General features: G+C 38.4%; 2 protein-coding genes and 1 pseudogene across 2 annotated transcripts; all 3 read left to right on the top strand.

Annotated features, from left to right (window-relative positions):
- Nucleotides 1-228: 228 nt before the first annotated feature.
- On the top strand, nucleotides 229-1,378 carry LOC143336706 (trace amine-associated receptor 1-like; annotated as a pseudogene).
- Nucleotides 1,379-4,516: 3,138 nt separating this feature from the next.
- On the top strand, nucleotides 4,517-5,720 carry LOC143336707 (trace amine-associated receptor 1-like). Its single transcript, XM_076756987.1, has 2 exons — nucleotides 4,517-4,588; nucleotides 4,677-5,720. The coding sequence occupies exons 1-2, from the start codon at nucleotides 4,517-4,519 to the stop codon at nucleotides 5,718-5,720; spliced, it is 1,116 nt and encodes a 371-aa protein (XP_076613102.1).
- A 3,450-nt stretch (nucleotides 5,721-9,170) lies between these two features.
- LOC143336708 (trace amine-associated receptor 1-like) lies at nucleotides 9,171-10,413 on the top strand. Its single transcript, XM_076756988.1, has 2 exons — nucleotides 9,171-9,302; nucleotides 9,361-10,413. The coding sequence occupies exons 1-2, from the start codon at nucleotides 9,171-9,173 to the stop codon at nucleotides 10,411-10,413; spliced, it is 1,185 nt and encodes a 394-aa protein (XP_076613103.1).
- The last annotated feature ends 548 nt before the right edge of the window (nucleotides 10,414-10,961 follow it).

Genomic DNA, 10,961 nt, shown 5'->3' on the forward strand with positions numbered 1-10,961 from the left:
TTAAATAATTGAAAGTTAACAATAACTAATAATAAGAGTAATTTGAAAGAGATTAAAATTGCAAAATGGTGTGGGAGATTAAACACGCAGGAGTTGTATGACTCATCATATTGTCTGACGTTAAATGCCACTCCCTTGACCATAATATCCAAGTGAGACCACAATAAAAACTTTGAATCCGAACATACTTCTCAGTAGCACGGAGACCGAGGGCTCCCATCAGGACAGATGCGCAAATCAAACAGGTATGCTATGAAACATACAGAGCACTAAAAGTAACTGAAAACCTCTCTCTGCAGAAAACTTGATTCTGTTAATTTACTTGATTTAAGGCACGACTGCAAATGTTATCTCACTGTTCATGGTCATTTATACAGGGAACCTAACTTTTCTTGTCCACAGATCTCAAGATGTTTTTGAGGACAGACATCTCTGTAATGAATCAGAAAATGTATTTGGCGTGACAACATTGACCACCACCACATATTTATTATGTGTTTTCGTTGGCTCTTTATCAGTTCTGATCATGTTTGGAAATCTTCTTCTCATAATCTCTATCGCTTACTTCAAACAGCTTCACACTCCTACAAACTACCTCATCCTCTCTCTGGCTGTGGCTGACCTGCTTGTCGGGCTTTTCATTTTGCCTTTTAGCACATTACTATCTGTGAGCTCTTGTTGGCATCTTCAAGATGTACTCTGTAAAGTACGAGGTTGCTTTGACGTCTTTTTGTGTACAGCTTCTATTTTGAACTTGTGCTTCATTTCTGTTGACAGATATTATGCTGTGTGTCAGCCTCTGAGGTATAGAACTAAAATACATGTCCATGTTATTGTGATCATGATCCTGGTGAGCTGGACAGTCCCTGCACTAAATGGAATTGTCATCATGGTTTTAGGAGTGAACAAAGAAAGATCAAACAAAACATGTGTTTTATTTCAAAGTGGACGTTTTGCAATTGTAGGACTTTGTTTGGGTTTTTATCTCCCAGCAATCATAATGTCCACCATCTACCTAAAGATTCTGATGGTGGCACAGAGACAGGCATACAGCATTCAGAAAACAACCTGTCAGAGCACAAAGTCTGGAGCAACTGTCAGTAAGATGGAGAGAAAGGCCACCAAAACTCTGGCCATTGTTATGGGAGTCTTTCTCCTCTGTTGGACTCCTTTCTTTCTTTGTGTGACCTTTAATCCTTTGCTTAATTATACAATACCAGTCCCTATGATTGCAGCATTTAAGTGGCTCGCATGGTCAAATTCAATGCTCAATCCATTGGTCTATGCTTTCTTTTACAGCTGGTTTCGATCAGCTTTCAGAATGATCATTTCTGGGAAAATATTTCAAGGTGATTTCACTAATTCTAAGCTCCTTTGACTCATTATTTGAAGTGCTGTCATGCAAGTGATTCATTCAACACTGAAGATGAATCTCCTGTCAATTGCATGTCATATATTTATGACATTTATGACTGTACTGTGCATAAACCTGTACATCTGTATGTTGAACCAGTGCACTGATAACCCTTTGAAGAGGGTGTCAACTCATTGTCTATGTCTGTTAATAAATGTAGGATCCATATATCTGATTTTGTGTCTTATTTACTCTATACATTTGGTTATTACTGTTCTGTATTCTCTGCGTTGAATGTGGGAACACATCTCTGATTGTTGTCTGCGTGAATATTTATAGTCCTTTTCAAAGTCTTGATCTTTGCTTCCCTTGCTACAGCACACAAAGCTTTAAACACTCCTGTAAGGAAATAATGAACGGTGAAATGATCTGTCTCTTACAGCAGTTTTCACTCAGGACTTCCATGATCAGATCTGGCTGCAGATGTCAATGGATTCAAGAAAACGATGAAAGTTTCATTATTCAAAGTGACATGAAATAAATAAAAGTAACTGCAAAGTACTGAATAAGACTTTTTCATTAACATTAATGTCTAAATCAGTACTTTCACCAGCAAGTTGTGCATTGTTCACAACACTATGCAGTGACTCAGACCTGACAAACAGGGGACAGACAGACAGGAGATAAAGGAGAGGCATAACACTGGAGGTGAATGGGGGAAAAGAGGACAGATGTCAGATATCCACACGTTGTGTCACCCACCAAAATATTCGTTGGTGTTTATTGCAGGATGTCTCAGTTGATCAGACTTGGTGTCACTAGATATGATGGATTAATCCTGAATGGAGATCTGAATATTCATCAACAAATCAAATCACTGAAAGATATGGATCATGTGAATGTACTGGACATTTTTAATCTCACCCAACAAGTAAATGAAGCCCCTTATCAGCATGGTAACTTTCTAGACTCAGAAGTGACAACAGGGTTAAACACTGACAATGTTTCAGTATTAGAATGACCGATTTCTGACCATCACTGTGTTTTCTGTTGCCAGCCTAATCTCAACAAAGAGTAAAGGGGATTTTTTTGGTTCAAGAGATTCCTTGATGTAAAGGCTGTAGTTCTGCAATATTAGGAAATCATCTGAGTCACACAGCTATGGCTGTTCTTTAAATGACACGGTTGAACACTTCAACAATACCATGCCATCTGCCTTAAATACTGTTCCTCCACTGAAGGTTAAGGGAATCTGTTGAACAGCTGAAACAAAAGTGGGCTCACAGTTCACTGATATTCGCTATTAAACCATGACTGTAACAAAGCAATACATTTGGCAAGAAAGGATTACTTTTTATAAGATTATTACAGGAAAAGCTGGCACAATAGTGGAGAATATTATTCCCCTCGATTGAGCAGCTACTCAGCACCGCCCCCACCCGTCCACAGTTCTCTGCATCATATTGTAAAGAGCTTGCATCATTCTTAAAAAACAAAATAACCTCAATTAGAGCCAGCATTGCTGCTGATGTGAACACAGATGACCTCAACAAACCCTGTTAAATAAATGTAACATTAGGAAAATTCACCTGCATTGCATTGACTGAGCTCTGGAAGACTGTCACTGATTCGATCTCATCCACTTCATGTCCCTACAGCACTTTCATATAGTATAAATACATCTTTACAAAGAGGCATCTTCCCCAATGTGTTTAAAACAGCTGTGTAAAACTATTACTAAAGAAACCCAACCTCGATGGTAATGCACTTACCAAGTACAAGCCGATATCAAACCTTCTATTCATCAGTAAGATACTGGAAAGAGTTTCAGTGCAAATTCACTTGCTTTGTAAAATAACATCCTGGAGATTTTTCAGTCTTCAGAATATACCCCTCAGAATAAACCTCAGACTGAACACTGATGAAAATAAGGTCTCAGTTCTTGTCCTCTTAGACCGACGAGCAGCATTTGATACGATTGACCATTATATCTTACTCAATTGTCTTGAACAGTTGGTTGGGCTTTTTGACTGTGTTAAACTGGTTTCAATTACACATCAAAGGGAGAAAGTCTTGTCAGTCTTGGAGATGACATCTGTTTTGGCATTGCACAAGGCAGCTGCCTTGCTCCATTACTATTCTCATTATAGATGCCACCACATGGCCACATCATTAGAGAGCACAATGTATGTTTCCGTAGTTGCAGATGACACACAACTGTACATCTCTGCCAAACGAAATAACAATGCAGAAAAAATCTGGGGAAATTAACTCCATGGATTAAATCTGAGGTTACAAGTCTTGGTGCTCTGCTAGACTTAGACGAGATTCAAGTCCCACATCAACAGGGTAACAAAAACTTCAGTTTTGCACCTTATAAACGTAACTAAAGTAGGACCATTTCTAAATTAAAAAAGATGCCAAAAAACTGATTCATGCCTTTATCTCAAGCCAACTTGATTACAATAACAAACTGATTGAGTCATGAAAAAAGCCACTGAAAGACTCCTGGCAACATCACAAAATCTTGGATCCAGCTATTGGACAGTGTTCAGCATCAGCACAACACCAGGCTCTGCCAAGTCTAGAGGAGGTGTACTCTGCATTCACATTAATGACGCTTGGTGCTCAAACACAGTCAAAGTAATTGGACCACGTTTCCCGGATGTTGAGTTTTTGATGTTGAGATGTCGATCATATTATCTGCCCAGAGAATTCATCAGTGTTTTTACTTCTGTTTGCATTCCTCTACATGCAAATTAAAAAAATGCACTAGAGGAACTGTACTGTATGAGGTCATCAACAGTCACATGACAAAGCAGCAAGATGGTTTTTATTGTGCCTGTAATTAAAAAGACCTCAGAACTGTTGTACCTAAATTCCATCAGCGTGTCAAATACCCACCAGGGGAAGCAATACCCTGGACCATGTTTATAAGGTAGAAGGTTCATTTATTTATCATCCTACAACACAGGGCTGTACAGTGAAATACAAGGTGAAGCTACAGTAATTAATTTAAGAGGCAACTTAAAATTGTGTACTTGTATGAAAGATTAAACACATGCACCGGGACTTGTATGATAACTCATCATACTGACCGATATAAAATGCCACTCCCTTGAACAAAATATGCAAATGAGCCCACGATAATGAATGTAATCCATGTGTGCTCAGCAGCACAGAGACCAAAGACTGTTAGAACTACAGATGCACAAGACAGGATCAATAGGCGTGGTATTAAACATACAGAGCACTGAGATTAACTTCAGATTTCTCTTGACTGCAAACTGGATACCATTGTGTTATATTTTCTTGATTTAAGACCTGTTATTACAAATGTTACGTGAGCATTAATGACCATCTAAGCATGGAACCTAAATTCTTTGTTAACAGGTCTGATGATGTTGTTGAGGACAAATATCTCTGTAATGAATCAGCAAATGTGTCTGACTTAACAGCTGTCACCTCTTCATATTTATTGTGTATTTTCATTGGCTTCTTATCTGTTCTTACAATGTGTGGAAACCTTCTTGTGATAACCTCCATTGTTTACTTCAAACAGCTCCACACTCCGACAAACTACCTCATCCTCTCTTTGGCTGTGGCTGACCTGCTTGTTGGCGTTTTTGTGTTGCCTTTTAGTGCAATACTGGCTGTAAGCTCATGTTGGTATCTTCAAGATTTACTCTGTAAGATCCGAGGTTGCTTTGACCTCTTTCTGTGTGCATCATCTATTTTGAACTTGTGTTTCATTTCTGTTGACAGATATTATGCTGTGTGTCAGCCTCTGAGGTATAGAACAAAAATAAATGTCCATGTTATTGCGATCATGATCCTGGTGACCTGGACTTATTCGGCTCTACTTGGAATTGTCGTCACAATTCAGGGAGTGAACCATGGACAATCTAACAGGAAATGTGTTTTATTTCAAAATAAAAATTCAGTAATCATCGCAACAGTTTTTGGATTTTGCTTCCCAGCAACAATAATGTGTAGTATTTACCTAAAGATTCTGATGGTGGCACAGAGACAGGCATACAGCATTCAGAAAACAACCTGTCAGAGCACAAAGTCTGGAGCAACTGTCAGTAAGATGGAGAGAAAGGCCACCAAAACTCTGGCTATTGTTATGGGAATTTTTCTCATCTGTGGGACCCCTTTCATTCTGTGTGTGACCTTTAACCCTTTGAGTAATTATATAATACCGGTCCCTGTAATCACAGCATTTAAGTGGCTCGGATGGTCAAATTCAATGCTCAATCCATTGGTCTATGCTTTCTTTTACAGCTGGTTTCGATCAGCTTTCAGAATGATCATTTCTGGAAAAATATTTCAAGGTGATTTCTCTAATTCTAAGCTCTTTTGACTCATTATTTGAAGTGCTGTTATGTCAGTGATTCGTTCGGCACTGAAGATGAATCTCATGTCCATTGCATGTCATATATTTACAGACACATTTTCACTGTACTGTGCATAAATATGTACATCTGTATGTTGAACACAATGCAGTGATAACGCTTTGAACAGTGTGTCAACTCATTGTGTATGTCTGTTAATAAATGTGGGATTCATATATCTGATTTTGTGTCTTATTTACTCCATAAATTCAGTGATTACTGTTCTGTATTCTGTGTGTTGAATGTGGGAACACATCTCTGAATTTTTGTCTGTGTGAATATTTATAGTCCTTTTCAACGTCTTGATCTTTGCTTCCCTTGCTACAGCACACAAAGCTTTAAACGGACTGTAAGGAAATAATGAACGGTGAAATGATCTGTCTCTTACAGCAGTTTTCACTCAGGGCTTCCATTATTTGATCTGGCTGCAGATGTCAATGGACTTAAGAAAAGATGAAAGTTTCATCATTCAAAGTGACATGAAATAAATAAGAGTAAATGCAAAGTACTAAATAAGATTTTTGCATGAACATTAATGTCTAAATCAGTACTTTCACCAGCAAGTTGTGCATTGTTCACAACACTATGAATGTTACACTGTGGAAGGATAACTTCTCTGTTTCACTGTACAAAACCAACTTCAGTAAAAAGTGTCTGTCTTGGTTCATCCTGACCGCTTATTGTATTCATGATTAGAAAACATGTTTATTAATATTCACTTCAATATTCTTCATATATCTCATATCTTCATATATTCAAGAAGTCCACTTTCATGGCCTTTCAAATTATCAGTCGTCAGCTGCCACTGACTTTTACATATCTGGCCTCTGGTGTGGTATAAACAACTAATAAAAACACCTTCTGAACCACACATTGCCTAAAATATCTTTAATCTTTCTTTTTAAAGTAGGAAAAACACATTTGTGTGCACTCTATCACTGTTAATCACTGAAAATTCAAATGTGTACCTCATAAACTTATTTACTTCCCAAATGAATTCTGAATTGTGAAGTTAAAAGAATTAGCTGCTGTTAGTGATCAGTATTAATATTGATTAGAAGGACAGTTACAATCATTAAATATTTATTGACTAGAGATGGAAAAACTGTTTGTCCATGATGTCACCCATAAGATTCTCAAGAGTCTTTGTGAAGCTCAGGCTCTGGATGTCGCTGTCTTGGCAGTGCTTGACTCCTGGCGAATCTAAAAATGGGTTGGAAGGTCAGTGGAGCTGAGGCAGGCATGGTTGCTGAAATACACACATCTAGCTTGAAGCTAGCAAGGTAGCTAAGGCTAAGAAGCTAGGTCATAAGCTACTCTCTGTTGCTAGCCGTCTTACCTGGTGGCCTTCCAGTTGGTATGTAGTCTCCCAGCTTACATTACTTGAGGTAAATTAACCTGAAACTACTCAACAAAACTTGATTAATTTGTTATTGAGTGTATACTACACAAAATTGTAGAAGTAATTTTGTAGAAAAAATATACAACTCTTGTCTACTGTCATCAGTACTTCTTTCAAATCCTCCCGGAACAAAATACATTTGTGTCATCAGAAAAAATAACAATTTTTAACTTATTAGACACTGTACAAATGTCATTTAAATACAGTATAAATAACTTAGGTCCCAATACTGAACCTTGTGGAACACCACAGGTTACTCTTCTGGGGTGTGATGTAGTCATTAATTTCAATATATTGAAACCTATTACTTAAATAACTTCCATTATAAGAATACTGTTGCCCATAATAAATGCACATGTGATATATATATAGATATTAAATACAGTGTTTGTAACTAGTTCACATGAGAAAAAATATACAACTCAGTAAAAATTGTGCCATATTACACACATATTGTTTTGTGATATTGTAATGGGAAAACAGCATCAACACAGTGGTACATTAAACAATTAAGTTAATCAGCCATGAGAACATTTCATACATATTTACACATTTTAAACATATATTTATATGCTTTTTAGCAGAAAGTACTTTATTTGTACAGATTTTCAAAGGTGACTTTTTTTAATGAAGAAGATTTTCATTCTACTTCATGGACCTGAATAAAGTGGATTGTCTGTAAAATTAAAAATGTATTTGATTTAAAATAATTGAAAGTTAATAATAACTAATAATAAGAGTAATTTGAAAGAGATTAAAATTGCAAAATGGTGTGGGAGATTAAACACGCAGGAGTTGTATGACTCATCATATTGTCTGACGTTAAATGCCACTCCCTTGACCATAATATCCAAGTGAGACCACAATAAAAACTTTGAATCCGAACATACTTCTCAGTAGCACGGAGACCGAGGGCTCCCATCAGGACAGATGCGCAAATCAAACAGGTATGCTATGAAACATACAGAGCACTAAAAGTAACTGAAAACCTCTCTCTGCAGAAAACTTGATTCTGTTAATTTACTTGATTTAAGGCACGACTGCAAATGTTACCTCACTGTTCATGGTCATTTATACATGTGTGGCGGGGTTAGCTGCGACAACAGCAGCTGAACTGCGAGTGGCAGATCTCCGGAACCTTTATGAATACTGACAACGCCACCTTAGGACTTACACCTAAAGAGTATGCTCATGTTTAATTTCTCTGAGAGGGTTTCCCAACACAGCCCATGCACAGGTAAGTGCACAAATGAAAACAGGCACGATGTAGCACGTTTTGTACAGTCTTTATTTATTATTCACATTAAAATATTTCCTTTAAATAATTACGTTTCTTTTGTAAAAAAAACGTTGGTGTAGCTCTCGTTATTCCTACAGTGGATGATGTTCAGCTAGTGCAATAACCCACAGATTTAGCTAGGAGGAAAAGGCAGGCCACAGCTAGTTGTGGCAGAGGTCCCTGCACCCTCAAACAATCACAAAAAAAATTAAAGACACCAAACAAGATATCTATATACAAATTAACTAGTAACTCAAATCAAACCAAAAGAAGAGAAAAAAAACACAAAAGACATGCACATGCAGGAGGTCAGCAGGCCCCTACCTACAACAGCTGTGACAAGGACCTGAATCCTGAGTTCAACACCTTAATAGGCTGAGTACTTGTAAAACCACACCACGGCATAAAAAAAAAGACGTCTATACCACCACAGGAACAACAGAGCAGCTACCACGAGGCGAGAGGCACACACAAAAAAAACAAGAAGAGGAGGCAAGGCAGGGCAACAGCAGCCTAACGCTGGGCAAGCTTTAAAAGAAACGATACCAGCAGTTAGTGGCAATAGATCAGTGCAGCACCTAACTTGCGGCACCGGTCAGCTGCGTTAGCGGTAGCCTGCACACAACACTGCAGCCGCCAGCAGCGAACCGGAAGGGACACGCGCACACACACGCGCACAGACGCTTCACGCTCAACACGCCAACCAGGTAAACAATCCAATGTACATACCACACCGGAATGCCCTGGCTCAACGGAGCTGCACCACGGTCGCCACCCGCTTCGGAGGAGAGAGAGCAACTATCCGCACAGCGGGGGTTTATAAACCGGCCCGCATTAGCAGCCAATGCCGCGCCGGCACTACAGATGCCGGTAAGGGGCGTGCCACACACACCTGCCACAATCGCCGTGCGCGCTATAAAATAAACAGACGGAGGGACACAGACAAACAAATGCACAACTTTTTGTACAATATTACACATGGAACCTAACTTTTTTTGTCCACAGATCTCAAGATGTTTTTGAGGACAAACATCTCTGCAATAAATCAGAAAATGTATTTGGCGTGACAACATTGACCACCACCACATATTTATTATGTGTTTTCGTTGGCTCTTTATCAGTTCTGATCATGTGTGGAAATCTTCTTCTCATAATCTCTATTGCTTACTTCAAACAGCTTCACACTCCTACAAACTACCTCATCCTCTCTCTGGCTGTGGCTGACCTGCTTGTCGGGCTTTTCGTTTTGCCTTTTAGCGCAATACTATCTGTGAGCTCTTGTTGGTATCTTCAAGATGTACTCTGTAAAGTACGAAGCAGCTTTGACCTCTTTTTGTCTACAGCTTCTATTTTGAACTTGTGTTTCATTTCTGTTGACAGATATTATGCTGTGTGTCAGCCTCTGAGGTATAGAACTAAAATAAATGTCCATGTTACTGTGATCATGATTCTGGTGAGCTGGACTGTCCCTGCGCTAAATGGAATTAGCATCATGATTTTGGGAGTGAACCAAGGACAATCTAACAAAACATGTGTTTTATTTCAAAATATACGTTTTGCAATTAGAGGAATTGGTTTGGGTTTTTATCTCCCAGCAATCATAATGTCCACCATCTACCTAAAGATTCTGATGGTGGCACAGAGACAGGCATACAGCATTCAGAAAACAACCTGTCAGAGCACAAAGGCTGGAGAAACTGTCAGTAATATGGAGAGAAAGGCCACCAAAACTCTGGCTATTGTTATGGGAGTCTTTCTCCTCTGTTGGACTCCTTTCTTTCTTTGTATGACCTTTAATCCTTTGCTTAATTATACAATACCAGTCCCTATGATTGCAGCATTTAAGTGGCTCGGATGGTCAAATTCAATGCTCAATCCATTGGTCTATGCTTTCTTTTACAGCTGGTTTCGATCAGCTTTCAGAATGATCATTTCTGGGAAAATATTTCAAGGTGATTTCTCTAATTCTAAGCTCCTTTGACTCATTATTTGAAGTGCTGTTATGTCAGTGATTTGTTCAACACACTGAAGATGAATCTCCTGTCCATTGCATGTCATATATTTATATAAACATTGTCACTGTACTGTGCATAAACCTGTACATCTGTATGTTGAACCAATGCACTGATAACCCTTTGAACAGTGTGTAAACACAATGTGTATGTATGTTAATAAATGTAGGATCCATATATCTCAATGAGTGGCTCTTTTGCTCTATATATTCAGTTATTACTGTTCTGTATTCTGTGTGTTGAATGTGGGAACACATCTCTGATTTTTGTCTGTGTGAATATTTATAGTCCTTGTCAAAGTCTTGATCTTTGCTTCCCTTGCTACAGCACACAAAGCTTTAAACAGACCTGTTAGGAAATAATGAACGGTGAAATGATCTGTCTCTTACAGCAGTTTTCACTCAGGGCTTCCATGATCAGATCTGGCTGCAGATGTCAATGGATTCAAGAAAAAGATGAAAGTTTCATTATTCAAAGTGACATGAAATAAATAAAAGTAACTGCAAAGTACTGAATA

This window comes from Chaetodon auriga, chromosome 18, assembly GCF_051107435.1.
Source record: "Chaetodon auriga isolate fChaAug3 chromosome 18, fChaAug3.hap1, whole genome shotgun sequence".
NCBI classification, from domain to species: Eukaryota; Metazoa; Chordata; class Actinopteri; order Chaetodontiformes; family Chaetodontidae; genus Chaetodon; species Chaetodon auriga.

Excerpts from the sequence above, each read along its gene's own strand:
- LOC143336707 (XM_076756987.1), top strand. The coding sequence starts at position 4,517 with ATGTGTGCTCAGCAGCACAGAGACCAAAGACTGTTAGAACTACAGATG. Across the intron at positions 4,589-4,676 it reads AGACAGGATCAATAGGCGTG|ACCTGTTATTACAAATGTTA; the intron begins GTATTAAACATA and ends TCTTGATTTAAG.
- LOC143336708 (XM_076756988.1), top strand. The coding sequence starts at position 9,171 with ATGCCCTGGCTCAACGGAGCTGCACCACGGTCGCCACCCGCTTCGGAG. Across the intron at positions 9,303-9,360 it reads CGCCGGCACTACAGATGCCG|ACGGAGGGACACAGACAAAC; the intron begins GTAAGGGGCGTG and ends TAAAATAAACAG.